The 16,113-nt window shown below is 43.1% G+C and overlaps 2 protein-coding genes across 2 annotated transcripts; one reads left to right on the top strand and one right to left on the bottom strand.

Annotated features, from left to right (window-relative positions):
• Positions 1-344: 344 nt before the first annotated feature.
• LOC108105483 (histone-lysine N-methyltransferase Suv4-20) lies at positions 345-8,052 on the bottom strand. Its single transcript, XM_017212100.2, has 3 exons — positions 7,418-8,052; positions 5,346-6,057; positions 345-5,220 (listed from the first exon to the last, which is right to left on the bottom strand). Exons 2-3 carry the CDS (start codon positions 6,042-6,044, stop codon positions 2,005-2,007), a joined length of 3,915 nt encoding a protein of 1,304 aa, XP_017067589.1. The 5' UTR covers positions 6,045-6,057; positions 7,418-8,052; the 3' UTR covers positions 345-2,004.
• A 688-nt stretch (positions 8,053-8,740) lies between these two features.
• LOC108105410 (S-phase kinase-associated protein 1) lies at positions 8,741-10,067 on the top strand. The gene is made up of 2 exons (XM_017211957.2): positions 8,741-8,873; positions 9,224-10,067. The coding sequence occupies exon 2, from the start codon at positions 9,248-9,250 to the stop codon at positions 9,734-9,736; it is 489 nt and encodes a 162-aa protein (XP_017067446.1). The 5' UTR covers positions 8,741-8,873; positions 9,224-9,247; the 3' UTR covers positions 9,737-10,067.
• Positions 10,068-16,113: the final 6,046 nt, after the last annotated feature.

Raw genomic sequence — 16,113 nt, 5'->3', positions numbered from 1 at the left:
TGGAATATTATGAGAAAAGCTTCTGATTAGTGTAACTGCTTGCGGCTTAGACTTCAATTAAATGGTTCAATATGTCTGCAAAACAATCATATTAAGCATAATCTTTAAAAAGTCTCCACCTATAAATAATCGAGCTAAAAATCATTGTAATTAGCAAAAGGTCCTTCGTTCAACAAATATGGCCAAAAAGATTGAAAAATAACAAAAATCAACAATTGACATAGGAAGAAAAACCATGCATTTTTAAAAACTAAATGTTCTTTTTAGTTTATTATGAATGTTTTGCGACCGCACGGTCGCGGCTGCTGTAAATTGTTGGTGGCTTAAAAAATAATACACAGTAGTTACACATATGAATAAAGTATATAATATATATCGAATATGATTAATGTTAATTATATATGCTAGCAACTAAACTTATAGGTAAACAAAAAATAATCGTATCGTTAAAAAATCATATCCATATTTATTACTACAGGTAATAAAAGTATAATCGAATCGGTTTGTAGGCCAAATACATTTGGGTGTGTATGTGTGTGTGTGCAGTTGCAATGGCTTAGTTTTTTAAGAACTAAACTTTCAAGAGAAGAAGAACAACATAAGAACTAACAAAATATGGATAAGACGTTTCGGGGCTTGGAATCAAATGATGGAGTATGCATGTGTGTGAGCTGATTTGATTGCATTGAATCGAATGGATTAAACGATACATTGAACTGTAACTAGACTATTTAAATCGCTGAACCACTTGAATCACCAATTTTTCGAATTGTTTTTAGCAGTTTTATTCGTATCTTCGGTTTAATCATTTTATTTTGCTTCCGCTGGCTTCATAATTCAATTCTCCGTTTCGTTTTGCTTTATATACATTGTATTCTGTTTTGTGAGAATTTATGATTTGCTATGTTTCGCTCTTTCCCCTTTCTACTCTTCTGATTTGTTATTATTAATATTAAATTTGTTGTATATATATATATATATTTATATATATAATTACTTAATTGAGTTGTTTATATATTGCTGTTCTTGTTGTTGCTGCTGCTGCACTATTGTTTTGTTGTTGGCTTTTGTGGGATTTTCTAAAGTATCCATTATATATATTTATTGGTTTCGTTTGTAAATATAAGATTTTTGTTTCATATAAAGTTAACGTTAGGTTGTAAGGCGTCTAAAACCGCTGCTAATTGCGTTGTTGTGTCTGTGTGCATTGCATTTAGAATATGATTTCTATATCCTTCCTCATATTCGTTATTGTTTTTATGGATCCTGGGCTGCTTGTTTTTCGTTCTGCTGGTTATTCCTCAACTGTACATGATTTGGATGCGATTTAATTCTATTCTTAGCTTTTTTACTATCAAATTGCTGTTGGTGGTACTGCTGTTGCTGAAGATGTTGCTGCTGCTGCTGCTGCTGCTACTGCTACCGATGTTGCTGATGTTCCTCCTGTTGCTGTCGTATTTGCAACTCGTTGCATTTGCCTCCAATCTTTTCCTACTCTTAAGCTTTAAATTTCCACCTGCAAAAAGAAAACACACCACGCACACACACACACACACACGCAACATGCAACGCGAACATAAAATAAAGGACACAAAGGATTCGGAGAAGTTGGGAGTAATCACAAAGAGAAAAAGAGAGAAATAGAAAAGAAAGCAAAAAAAAAAAGAAACAGTTATAATCAGGTATATATATCCGGATTCGATTTAACAAATTTGTCAGCCTGCTTTTTGCTTTCTGAATGTGAAAACCAAGGATATATCAAGGATCTACTTGGACTAAGATCTAATTCTAGGGTTTCTATAGGGTTTTACAGATTCAGCAGCAGCAGAGGCAACGACGCCAGCAGCGCAGCAATCCGTGGTCTCCCACCGTTGCATTTCCTGTTTTTTTCACATTGTGCTCCTCCAAATCCTTGTCCTGGATTTCCCTCCTCCTTCTTGTTCCTCCCCTTCTCTTGGCAATGGCAGCTGTGCTTAGTCAATTTGCTTGGAGATCAGTCGTTGGTTATTTCTGGCCATGATGGTTGTTATGATGATGATGAGAGGCAGCTGAGGCTGTCGACGTAGAAGTGGCAACAACTCCTATTCCTCCACCGCCGCTGGACTTCTGCTGGTTAATCTGCTGCTGATTTTGCAGACTGGCAAAACTGGTGGGCGCCAGGAGGGCACATGTGCCAAATGTGTGCTTTGGCATGCTCAGGAATCCAGCTCCTCCTCCTCCTGAAGAACCACTGCTGCTGCTCACAATAGCCTGTCCCTGTCCCGGACTTGAAGTTCCCGTAAACTTTCCCAACTGGTAGTAATGCATCGCATAGGAATCCTCCCCAGCACCTCGCTGTTTGCCATTGGGAAAATAGCTATTGCTGTTGGTAGTCGATGTGCAGGCCGATTGAAAGGAGCTGCTGGTCGTCGATGAGGGTGATTGGGCAGCAATGGGTTGACCCACCGTGGATGAATCCACTGCTTCTGCGGATGAAGAAGTGGCTCCTCCTCCGCCGCCAGACGAACTGGTGCTGCTTGAGGAGGTATTCACAGTCAAACTGGTGCTGCTGGCATACGATACATTAAAGGACTCATCACCACCGCCGCCACTGCTGTTTAGGTCATCCATGCCGCTACCCGCTCCCTCTGCTGCTGCTGGTGGAATGTCTATTGTGTGGGATTCGTTGCCAAAGATCAAACGAAGACGCTTTTTCTGCGGTGTGCCATAAACACTACTACTGCTCGGCGCTGGCGATCTGCGTTGGCTACTCCTGCTCCGGCTGCGTTGTTTCTTTCTCTGCTTCTTGGTAGGCAGCTGCTGCTGCTCCTCCTCCTTCGGCGGCGGCTCGTCTTCTTCGGCAGCTTGCTCTTCGTCTTCGTCGTCGTCCTCTTCATCTTCCTCCTCGTCATCATCGTTTCCATGCTCAGAAATGCCCTCCATTCGCAGTATCTCGTACTCAATGCCATTGGAATTACTGCCGGTTAAATTAAGTGCAGCTCCAGATGATCCTTCTCCGCTTGTTCCACCGCGATGGGAGCCAGCCGCATTCCGGCCAGATCCTCCATTGCTTAGACTCGTTCCGAGTTCAATAACCTCGTCAAGGATCGGCGAACGTTTCATGCGTAGCGTTAATTTCAGCCGGCGCTCTGGGGTCTTAAGCAGAGGTTCCACATTACTTATTACAGCGGATGAGGTGGCAACTTCTCCTGTCTGGGCTCTCTTCCGTTGGCCCCCACCAGCAGATCCCGATGGTAATCCACCCAAGGCTTCGCAGTGGATACTCTGCGCCGCTGCCAAGGCTGCTGCCCGTCGACTACGTTTCTGCTTGACCGGTGGATTAATAACCCCTTCGTCCCTTTGGTGCTCCTGCTGCGGCTCCTTGATTGATTTGTTGGAAGGAGGGTCGGGATCGAAGCTAGCCAAAAGGTTTTTCTTGTAGGCGGGACTCGGGCTGCGACTGCGATGCATTGCCTGCTGCTGCTGCTGCTGATTTTCTGAGGATGTGGATGTAGATGAGGGTATGGACGAGGCCTCACTTGGTGCTGGCTTCTTCGATTTAACACTAAGTCTACCGCTAAGATTAGAATTATGATTAATTCTACTGCTATTATTACTATTATGATTATTACAATTTGTAATCGTTGTTGCTTTGTTGCTGCTGCTGCTGTTGTTTGTTGTGGTTGCAATGTTATTGTTATGGGCAGTGGCTAATCTGGCTACAAATCCTCCTCTTCCTGCACTATTTCGCGTCACACGCTTCTCCTGCTGTTGCTGCTCCTTTTGCTTCTCCTCCATCTTCTCTGGATGTGGTTCCTCCGCTAAGATCAACGTTTTGGGCGGCTGTTGATGATCCAGCTGCTTTTTCTCCCGCTTTTGCTGCTCGCAACTGGTGTCGCTGCTATCACCGTCTGTAAGCTTCTCTTTCTGTCGTTCGCTACGCCTAAGCTGACGCTGCTGACGTTCGTGCAGAGCGGCGATGGCCATCTGGGCTGGCTTGCAGCGGGGCACAAGGACCACTGGTGCCTTGGTTGGCAGCGGAATGCTTGACACGACCACTGGTGCCACCACTTCGTCTGTGGAAGCGGTGGATATGCTGCTGCTGGTACTATTCACTCGCATCGATTTGCGCAGGTTACTTGAGCGACCACCATTAACCTCGGAGCCTGCTCCGCCGGCCACGCTGCCCCCTGTTGCTGATCCAGTACCTCCTCCCGGTCCTGTTCCTCCTACACCTCCTGGTTTCTGCATGGCCGCCATTTGTTGCACAGCCGCTGTGGCCTCGGCTCCAGTACTTGCATGCTGGCCGTGATTGTGGTGATGGTGATGATGATGATGATGGTGATGAAAATGATGTTGATGATGATGCTGCTGCTGGTAGGCTGCATTGGCCATTATCATCTCGGCATCGTACTTCGTCATGCCCTTTTGGCGCAGCTCTTTCATCGTGAGTGGGGAAACCACAACGTTAGGCAGTTTCTTTTCAACCAGAGAGACAGCGGCAGTGGCCTCCTTGCCGCCAGTTGATGGCTGCGATGGAACAGGCACTGCGGCTCCACCAGAAACCACCAGCCCATTCGTGCTGCTGCTTTCGCTGGTGCCAGTGGAATCATTAGTATTGCTATTGCTGTTCGAGGTGCTGTTTGTGGAGTTGGCTCGGCTTTTGATGCGATTGATCCGATTGTCCGTCTCCCTCAGGCGATAGCCACCGTTATTGCCAGGGCCACTGCTTGCCAATCCGAGACCCATGCTGAGACCCAACATCAGGCCATCATCCTTTCCGGCAAAAGCTCCAGTTCCACGGCGTTCACACGTTTCGCACTCACAATAGCGATTGGAATCCCCAAAGAAGTCCTCGCCATAAAAACAGGTTATCTCCTCACCTACCTCGATGTCGCGAAGGACCTTTACACACGCGGTATCCCTTCCGGTGGCCAAGAACTTGCAATTGGCGCGACAATCGTGGTTGATATAGGCAGCAGGACCTAGCCACAATTGGGCACAATTCTTACGGCAACTATACATCACCGAAAAGTCATTTTTGCCTGAATGTAGCAAGGCAGCCTCCTCCGCCTCCGTCAGCTCAGCGATGCAGCCCACCAGACATTCGATCTTGTCGTTCTTTGACCAACGCTTCGTCGAGCTGATCTTGGCGCCGCGTTGCTCCTCCAGTGAATATCTATAACAGGCCTCGATCGCAAACCCACTGTCCTTGTCGAAAACACGCAAGTAGCGAACGATCTGAAATGTATTAAAATTAAAAGGGATCTTGATTAATAGGCATAACAATTATTACCTAGCATTATAATAATAAACAGATAAACGTGGATATATGCACAGCATTTTGGAAACTGCCGGAAACTTACATGATCGTGAAGCCGCTTAGTGGCGATCTTGTTCTTATTCTTCAGATGACGCGGAATCCATGGACCATCGTAGATGCGCTGGATGGCCACATCATAGTTCTGGGTGTGGATAAAGTCATCCACAATGGCCTTCAGCTGCTGAGTATCCACCTTCAAGGGGCGGAAGCGTATGTTCATCTTGTGGGTCTGAAAACCAAGATGTGGGTCTAGGATCAGCGATGTGGCCAGGTCATCATTCTCGGAGAGTTCACGCGGCGACATGCCAGTGGATTGAGAAAGGCGGCTGACGGCACCGCCGTTGCAGCCATTGAGCCCACTGACCACTGACCCCGATCCAGAAGATCCTCCGCCACTGCCATTCGAGGAGTGATGCGACTGATGGTGGTGACTGGGCTGTTGATTCGCCTGTTGATAGTGGGCATGTGGATGGTGATTGGCCGCCTGGTGATGCTGCTGGTTTCCCTGGTGGTGTGCAGATGGCGGTGCGGATGGCGAAGGGCCATGTCCCTTGTTGGACATGGACGACAACAGAGACGCAGCTGTCGTCGTCGACGAGGAATTGGTGGCTAGTGAAGACGTTGCGCTGGTGGTGCTGCTGGCCGAAGCGGTGGAGCCACCGTTTGAGCCACTGGAGCTGCTGCTGTTTGTAAATCTGCTGCCAGTTTCACCACGCCGCGTGTTGTTCGAGCCGACGACCATTCTGCAGGACAGTCTGAGAAGATAAAGAACCATTAAAATTTAAAATATTTTAGAACATAATGAGAGTGAGTGGTGGAGTCAAGTAGATTAAATGATTAAAGAAGATTCTAACATTAAATCAAATGACCCGGCAATTATCAGCTGTTTTTTTGATTTTAAATCGCGACGAATCGCATCGTTTTCGTCCTATCTGGCAACGCCGCTGTTCTTAAGTTACATGGTAAAGAGCGAGATGCCCATATATTTTCCAGGACTAGGACAAGTGCAAAAGATTTGCACTCACACACACACACACACTTTTTTTCTCTCCCTCTCTCGCAACAAAGGATAGTATTAAAATTATGTTTAATTTGCAAAGCAGCTGTTTAGAACAATAAAAATTGCTCATATATTTCACTTATCTCGTTCTGAAATTTATGGTCGTAATTTTATTTTTATTCATACGGCTTCGCGAACAAAAGAGAGAGAGAGAGAGACCGAGTATGTGTAACTGAGGTCGTCGACAGACCTCTTCCTCTCGCTTGCACTCATTCCAGGCCCTTCGAACACACACACATACACGAAAAAAAAAATCAATTAACTTGACAAGCACATGTAAAAAATAGTATCGATCGACAAGAAAAACAAAGACAATACGGTAATCCTCGAATACACACACACACTTACTGCAAAAAGTATTAAGCATATCTATGTGCGCGCGACTGTGGCCGAACAAAATGCGAACCCAACAACAAAAAATGTATTATCGATTTACATGCACAGCAAACAGTAATTTCAAATTTTGCATATTCTTGAAGCTGCGCGGCAATAGCAACTGAAGTCTTTTTTTTCTGGGCTAACAATAGTCGGCGAAACCATAAACTAACATAAACACAAGTGGGTGGTGCTGGGAAACATGGCTGGAAATGAATATTTGTTGCTGGCCGAATTGTTCTGAATGGACATGAATTTTGCTTGCAAATTGCTCTCTCAGCTGTTTACAAACGCATACACAAACGCACAGGCACACGCACGCAGGCGAGAGTGAGAGAACGCATATGCGCAGTGAGAATGACAGAAAAGGGTTGTCAAAAGCACAAATCCTTGCAAATTTCAAATAATTAAATATGGGAGAGATATTATAGAATTACTTAGGGCCTAACTAGATAGCTCCCTGGGTATATAACATCTGGAAAATGTTTACTTTGCGATATAGGTTTTTTTGTTAGTATTTTTAGTGATTTGCCAACCCTAGGCCTTCGTTACATGGGAACGAAAAATGGCGGCGCCTGTTAGACACACACACACACGAACGGTCGCACACACTGATGTGTTTATACACTTCTTGCTGTTCCTTCTTTTTTGCACTTCTTTCGATTGTTGTAAACATTTACCTTAAATGAATAATTCACTAGGGCGCTATTGTGCCTCTCGCTCGCACTTGCAAAACGATGCTTTGTCTGCTACTTTTGTGAGTGTGTGTGCGTGCGTCTTTTTCCACGGCTTTTCGTCGAGACACGCACATATGCAAAGCAACACACTGGGCTGGAGCTGGAATTGGTTTTGGCTGCGTATCCAAAATATATCGCGCTTGCTGTGCCAAATCATTTTAGCTCTTAACGCCTTTGTTTCCCAAAAACATCCAAACGCTATCCATGGCTCGCGCTCTCTTTCTCGCTCATTCGCTTGCTCGCGAGACGCTCCAAAAGTCGCGAGTCGGGAAGGGAATCTATCCCTCTCCTTCACGCCTAGAAGCTGCTGCACACACACATACACACAGACGGATACATATATTCCTTCGCCGAGCGAGACGTGTGTACGTGCGTATGTATGTATGCCTTTTTTCTTCACTTCTTTTTTTTCACGCGTCCTCCGCTCCGTCGAACTAACTTTTCAAACTTCTACAGCCGCTTTGTTTTCAGGATAGGAAAAGATTGGTTCTAATTCGTACTTAATTTACAAAATGCGGCTGCTTTTTTTCCGCGATTATTCCGATTCACCAGTGTGACCGCGGCTGGGCCATTGACGAATGCCGCCAGTGTGACCGTTTGGCGACTGCGAATTGGCATCGATAGCTATCGATTAGTTTCTTAGCATGTACACCTACCATTGATTTTCAGTATAAATATTTTTTTAGTTTTGTTTTATTTATTTTATTCAACAATAAAATATAAAAAAGAAGAAGAATAAAAAAGGTTACCAGTAAAATTTTATTTAATACTTGCCAAATATTAAACTTTAAAAGTAAAATAAATTTCTGCGATTTACATAAATGACGAATTAAATCCCATTAATAAGATACTGCATGATAGGAATTTGTGAATCAATTAATTAATTTTAAACAAGTTCATTTATTGAGGAATACAAGTTTTAAATAAATTATCAAGACCTAGTTGCATTTTAACTTATGCCTAATAAAAATTGGCGAATGATTTGTAGCTGGGATTTGTGAATTTTCATATAACAATTTCAAAATATTTGAAATGATCAATCGTTTTATTAAATAAGATTTCTAAGTTTTTACGCGATAAAAGTCTTATATAAATTAGCAGCGCGTAGCGTTCATGTAAGAATAATTATGCTTTGTTTAATTTTTTTTTATTGTATAATTTATCAATTTTTAAAAAAGTGTGTTACTTGCATTTGGGTACCCTTTTTCTGTTTAAAGAGCATTTAAATACCAAAACGTGTATTTTTAGCAGCAAGGTATATTTTTCTTACTTTAATGCGGCCACACTTCTTATCTTCACTGTTAATTTTTCCTTGTCAATCGTTGACGTCTGACTTTTTATCAGAAATCAAACTAGCTGCCGTGCGAGAATTGCTGAAATTCGAAGATAATTTACCAAGGTAAGTAGCGGCTTAAGAGGAAAACATAAAAAGTTAGGGAAATGGCTGTGGACCAAAGCGAAAACGCACTCACGTAAACATACACCAACACTTACCAGCACTGCGCGTTTGTATGTGTATGAGTGCGCATTTCTGGAAAGAGTCATTTTTTTTATTTTCGTTATATTTTATATTATGTGCTCATTACACTAAGTTTTCTACCTCCCTTGTTGAAGTATTTTAAGGTCACTAAACATTATGTTTCATACGAAGATTATGTTTAAAATGCTTTACATATATATATAGACCATTTGCTTATTATTGAACACTGGTGGCCAATCATTTATATATATACCCGATTCATTTTCCAGGAAAAGCGAACGAAAAACCTAAAAATGCCTAGCATCAAGTTGCAATCTTCGGATGAGGAGATCTTCGATACTGACATCCAGATCGCCAAGTGCTCTGGAACCATAAAGACCATGTTGGAGGATTGTGGCATGGAGGACGATGAGAACGCCATTGTGCCGCTTCCCAATGTAAACTCCACCATTCTTCGCAAGGTCCTAACCTGGGCCCATTACCACAAGGATGATCCCCAGCCAACGGAGGATGATGAGAGCAAGGAGAAGCGCACCGACGACATCATCTCCTGGGATGCCGATTTCCTGAAAGTGGATCAGGGTACCTTGTTTGAGCTCATCCTGGCTGCCAACTATCTGGACATCAAGGGCCTGCTGGAGCTCACCTGCAAAACTGTGGCTAACATGATCAAGGGCAAGACTCCCGAGGAGATCCGCAAGACCTTTAACATTAAGAAGGACTTCACGGCTGCCGAGGAGGAGCAAGTGCGCAAGGAGAATGAGTGGTGCGAGGAGAAGTAAAGCGTCATCGTCGGCGGGATCAAATTCAAGGCCAACGGATGCGGAGTTAATGAATGGCGGTCCTGCCTCGTCGGAGCTTTATTTAGTTGCTACTCTCATTACACATTTTTTTTTCTTTTTTCGCATTTGTTCTTAACTCTGATAGACCCTTATATTGAACTCCTTATTTTGATCTGCTCCAAGCGTCCTTCGTGCTTGATGTGATTCGCGGCGAGTCTTTTGTCGTACATATGTTTTCATATATAGATATATATGCGAAAATGTAAAACTATGTAGCTATATGCATAAGAACCATTTGATTTTACTCAAATAAATATGTACTACTCACACACATACACACTAGAAACCAAAAAGTTTCCTGGGATTCCCCGTTTACGGAATGCCTTTCAATTTCATGAGAACCTGCCATGCCGATTTTTCGAAGAAGGGGATTCCATGAAATGCCCTCTGTGCATTATAGGTCTGTTAAAATGTATAAACTAATTTGCATTTGATTAATAACACATTGTAATTGGCAATATGATCTGCCTTGATGCCTTTGGAAGGGAAGTTGAGCGTGTGTTGGCGACAATAGTTTCAGAAAAAGGCAGGTGAGGTGAGATTGCTCTCTATTTCAGCCATTTTCAGCTGTATATGAATGTGTGTATGCATTGTCAAACTGAAGTTAGAGAGCAGTGACTGTAAGAACTCGTAAAATTTGAATGGCAAATGCGCGCCAATGGAGTCATGTAATGTTAAGGCTAACGGTTAACAGAACTTAGAAAGCTCACAACAGTCGGTTAAGTGTTATCGATTTGTAGCAACGGTTTGAATATTGTCTATTCATAATCATACTCTAAATTATTATTAAAGAATATTATCAGCCATGTAAACTTAATGTAATGGAAATGTTTCTCGAATGTTTTTATTTGCTATTGGTTTTTTATACTTTATCTTTTGTTTTTGTAAATTTACTATAACTTTTTTCAAGTTTTTAACGTATCTTGGACCAAAATGCAAAGCACTTTTAGGAGTTAGCTAAAGCTTTTATCGGTTAGTCTTAACCGTTTCGGCTTCAGTGGCGCCAAAAATTCCAATTTTAATGGCGCGGAATTTAAAAATAATGTCAAAATAAATTTAATTACTGATTTTCTGAGGCTTTTTATATGAGTTATTTTTAAGTTTAGTAAATAGTCTGCCCATTAGGTCCTTGGGAACTCCGAAATTTATGTTTTCTTCATGAACTTGGATAAAAAAGCTATTTAAAATGATAATTTAAAGTAAGCAATATAAGAAGAGTATAATACGAAGATTTTACTGTAGAGTTTTTTAATAGAAATAGCACAGGTTGGGATATAAAAATCTCATTTTACCTTCGCAGGATGTCTGCACCTGTTTGGATTGTTCTTTGTAGTGCCGCTCATTTTGCTGGCCTGTTTATGGGTCCTGATTGCCAATACCGAACAAAGTAGATAAAGGTCTTGCAAGCGGAAGCAGGAAAGAAGGAGATTCGAGAGCGGGAAATGTATTGAGCAATCGCTTTGAGTGTGCTTAAATGTCCGTGCCAGACTTTGGGAGTTGATCGATGGCCAAAAAGCTAGAGAAGCGAAAAACTTGGCAAGCGAAAGTTTTCAATTCTTACCGGGATTTCCTGTTGGCCCAACTGACATTGAACTTATTGGTAATGCTTAAAGGTATGAGCTTTTAATATCCTACTTTAAGTGAAGTCCTTAAAAATAATGCCTTTGATTGATTTGCATCTTAAATTGCAGTCTCCCCTGCATATTGTCTTCGTAACTAGCAAATGCCAATTAAAATTAAATCGAAATTGTAATTTCAATTGGCTCTTTGTGTTTTGATTGCGCAGCGTGGCAAGTTATTAATATTGTTGGTTTATTATTATTATTATTTTTCAGCTGTTTCTGTTTTTGTTCGCCATTGTGTTTGGCTTGGAGCCTCCTTCTCTTGAGGAGCTCACCATTTCAATTATCACGGGGGTTCCCCCCCGTTCTTCCTCCTCCCCAAACTGAGACTGAATGCCGAAAGAGGGCTGGGCAAATAAAACCAAGGCAGAGCCAAGGAAAAAATTGCGAAAACGGCCTGAGCAGAGGAGCGGAAAAGAAAGAAAAAAGGGTTTTCCACTCCCACTGCCAAGGAGTAATTAGTGTGCATTTCCTTGGAACCCCCTCCCAAGCGCCGCCATAGCCCCCGCACTCGCGTGTGTTTGTGCAACATTTGCTTTTCCACTTCGTTTGCGACAATCAAATGTAACAAAGGAGCGGAAAAAAGGTTGCACAAAAAACGAAGGAAATTCCAGTGGGGGGGGTATATGGAGTGCAAGGAACAGGATGAAAATGGAAGATCAGGAGCAGGAACCCACACACTTCGAGAAAAACCTTTGGCTCTCTTTTCCCTGTCATTATGTGGACTAAAAGAGAAAGATGTTAAAATTGAAAGTATCTTTCGCAGTGCTTTAGCCGGAGCACCTGCCATTTGCCATCGCTACGCGGCACTCACCTGGCCGGTCCCTTTTATCGTCTAAGTCGTCGTCCTCCACTGGAACGTGACATTGAATACGTCTGCATCCCGGTGGCTCCTCCTCCTCCGCCTCCTCCTCCTTTACCCGATTTCTTCCACTCTTCAGTTCCTGGCCAATGCTAATCTCTCTGTAATTAAGACTGTCACTCATTCAGGCATTTGCTTGCCATTCAGTTTGCCCATCTTGGGAAGTTGGCAAGTCCTACTCCTTTCGTCCTTGCATCAATGGCGCAGGCGGATGGCTGGGCGTGGACCATTTGAATTGCCTTTAATTGCATGTTGTTCTTGCTCCCACTCCCACTGACAATTTGGTTGTTGTGCAGCCTTTGCACCCTTTATGGGAGCAGCAGAATAATACGATTTTCCAAGGGGTTTCAGGTTCAGGATCAACTTGTGCGGATCGTCCTTGCCGGTGAAGTGAATTGGCTGCCCCAAATGTGATTTTCATTTACTTCCGCTAGACTTTGCTTTGATTATTGAAAGTATACAAGAAAGGAAACCAAACAATGGGCCAGTCTAGTAATTAAGACTGCCCAGAAGGGTCACTTTAACTATGTTTTAGGGGGGAAAGTTTATAGCTTCTACAGATTCTGGGGGTAGAAGGAGAAAACCTATAAGAAAGACCCTTTAAGATCCATATTAATCCCAGATGGTCTTCAGTTTTCTATCCAAACACCATCTAAAACTCGAACAGCCTTTGTTTTGATCTAAAAACTGATTAACACCATCAATTTGAGGGGTCACCTAATCGCTGGGTGTGACCCATAGCTGTCCGTAGTTTATTTCGGACTGAATGTAGGCACTTGCTGATGTTGTGTTTCGCCATTCAGTTGCTTTATGATCCGGCACCATAAATTAGCGAGAGCATTGGATCAGCCAGAGACTTCGACTTGGACTCCACTCGGCAGTCGACTCTATTAATATCCGAGTGGGGGGGGGGCGGGTTTGCCCCAACCCAACGGCAGAAGCACGAGATTTATGGGCTCCAATGGGAATGCGTGGGATGTTATCGTAGGACTTGTAGTACTACTATATCGTCCACACATCGGCAAATGCATAATCCACACATCCGTACATACACATATGCGGTGAGGCAAAGTGTAAGTGTAAATTTCATCTGGCCTCCGAGAATTCCCCTCGCTCGCATCACCAATGCAAATGTAAATAATGCAACTTTCGGTTGCTCCATCTATCAAAGTCTGTTTGGGTAAGGGGAAGTGTGTGTGTGTGTGGGGTAGGGGCAGGGGCTGCTAAAACGTTTTGTTTATTGTTGGCATCAACTCTTCCGCCTCGGCTTCTGGCTCATGTGTTTTGTAATGCACTAGGAACGATGATGGGATAAGCTGTACCGACGTTGCCACGAATGATGGTTAAGAAAGGCAATTCAGAAAGCGGACAGCAGAGGTGTCTTATTCTTATAGGTTCTTAATTAGTTCTAAAGTTCTGATTAATAATGAATTACTAATCCCCAAGATATCTTTAGAATCGATAGAGCTCCCCCTTCTTTCACCGCCAAACTCCTTCACTTCGACTTCTATTTATATGAACTCCCTTCAGCGTTCATAAGAACTAAAATATCTGCCATAGATACATGAGGTCTGCAGATCTTTATTGTTATTGTTAGTGCTGCTGCCGCGGCAGTTCTGAAATCTTGAGTGGCACTTGAACATGAAATGGAAATGCCCGAGAATCCGTATGCATATTGCGATCATGAATGTTCCTCCCCTTTTAGTTACTTCGAACGGCCATTGACTCGGAGGAGGAGATTCTCCATGGTTTTATTTCGGTTGGCATCTGTTGCCAGGTCTTATTATTGGTCAGCTGAACAGTGCGTTTGGCTAATATGAGGCTGGTTAACTACTTAAAACTGAAAAACTTCAAATCGAAAGATTAAGCTTAGTTTAGTTTAGTTTAAGAAGGAAAGCTCTTCTAAGGAAAGATCTTTTAATCGGTGATTATTAGTTGGACTTACCATTCTGTGCCACAGCTTTTTACTTAACAGATGTTATAGGCTATATATGCTATATGCTATATGCGCATATATATTCCTGAACAGTCATAAACAGAGCATGCCGAATGGTGCTTCAGTGGCGTCATAAACTCCTCTTTCAGCCCTTCCTCCTCCGCTCGTAAACATTTCTCAAAACAATAAAAGATAGCTGAAATTTACGGAAGAAAATGTGCTAAAATCTCTCGACTTTTATAGAATATTCGAATCACTTTTGTTTCTGTTGTTCTTTCTTCTTTTGTTCCTAGATCTACATTCCGAAAGTTTTGGAACGTGCATAATGGCCACATCTTGGCTGTGGTGTTTATTTGGCCCGATACTCGTATATTCCAGGCCATGCAACTTCCGTCTTCCGTTCTACTGAATATTTTGTTGCAATTAGCAGCAGAGGCTCAGCTGGCAGCTGTGGCGTGGAATTTCCAATCGAGTAATGGTAATATCGAATCGGGAATTTCCCAAGGAGCCAAGGGGGGAGGTGTGTGTGTGTGAGTGGAACAAACTGAAACGAAACCGGTCAAGCGTCCATGCAAATTGTTGAAAATCATACACAGGGTGCCGGGCAGAGGTGTGGCCAAAAGGGGGGGGTGGGACAGATTCTGCACGCCTCCATGGGTGGGGCACTAGTGGGGACAGAGGCGGAGCCAATGGACAGTTGTGCATGAAATTTACATAAAAAATATAGAACGAAGAATAGAACTAGGAAGGTTTTTCAAGTTAAATGAGAAGTGGGAATCCCCTAAAATGCAGGCAACTTTCGATAATCAAACGATAGACAATATTCTCGATAATGTTTGCATTTGAAGACCATGCAGAGCATCGATAAATAACACTAAGCAATTACAAAAATCGATTATCTAGCCATAAGATCCTTAGAAGTAAGAATCAAAGTGCCATATCTCTTAGCCAATGTGCCCTGTAAGAAAAGTGGAATATGGCCCTGCCAAGATTGGCAGCAGCTGTTCGGATTTTTGCTCGGACAATTGTATCTCCACTGGCGTCTTCTGCATTCACAGCTCCACCGCCTCCTCCGCCTGGTCACCTCCCCCCGAATCATTTAAGCAATTGCAGTTAAAGATTGGATTGACTGGCCAAGGGAATTTGGTAAGTTGGTCGGAGCTAGGAGCTAGTAGTAGTGGCGATGTTTGGCTTAGATGCATACAATGCCATCTGGCGACGAGGACACTGTCCCTAAGGACACTGAGCAGGAAGGATGGAGGGAAGGCTGTGATGTCAAAAGACAGGAGCTACGGAAAATGCGGGCACCCAGAAGGACGCACAAAAGTGTGCTACAAAATACAGCTGCAATGCAATCGAGGGAAATGAATTAAAAACCTAAAGGACAGGGGCGGAAAATGTTAAAAGGGGGGGAAGGATGAAAGCTAGATGATAGATAGGCAGGAAAAGCGGAAACTTCGTGACCGTCCAGGTTCCTGCCGGCTTTGCTTGGGCCCAAGAGAAAAGTGAAAAGTGAAAAGTGATAAGCGGCTTAGGATTTGGCTAATGAGTCGTTACCCTCTTACCGCTCTCATTACAGCCCGCTATCTATTTCACAACCTACATATTGCATCTCACAGATACGTATTTCTGTCCGCCTGCTGTGCTATTTTTCCCCTTTCACAAATACCCTTACAGAGGGTATGTTCTCTATGACGTTCTAGAAAATCCAAGCCTGAAAAGGGGTCAGTCATCGCTTTTCAAGGCAGTTTGTGATCTAAGGACATTATCCTTTGAGGAAAGTAGAAAGTTATAGATTGGAAATCTTCAGATTTCAAGCTGTTATATATATCCTACTACCTATAGTGTATATTTGCAGCCTCAGTGTCCGCATTAAGCGCCTCTTTTTCCCGGTTTG

Source organism: Drosophila eugracilis, unplaced genomic scaffold (genome assembly GCF_018153835.1).
Source record: "Drosophila eugracilis isolate 14026-0451.02 unplaced genomic scaffold, ASM1815383v1 contig_2167, whole genome shotgun sequence".
In the NCBI taxonomy this organism is placed as follows: Eukaryota; Metazoa; Arthropoda; class Insecta; order Diptera; family Drosophilidae; genus Drosophila; species Drosophila eugracilis.
Note: the sequence above shows the minus strand (reverse complement) of the source record. Positions and strands in the feature narration are given on the sequence as shown.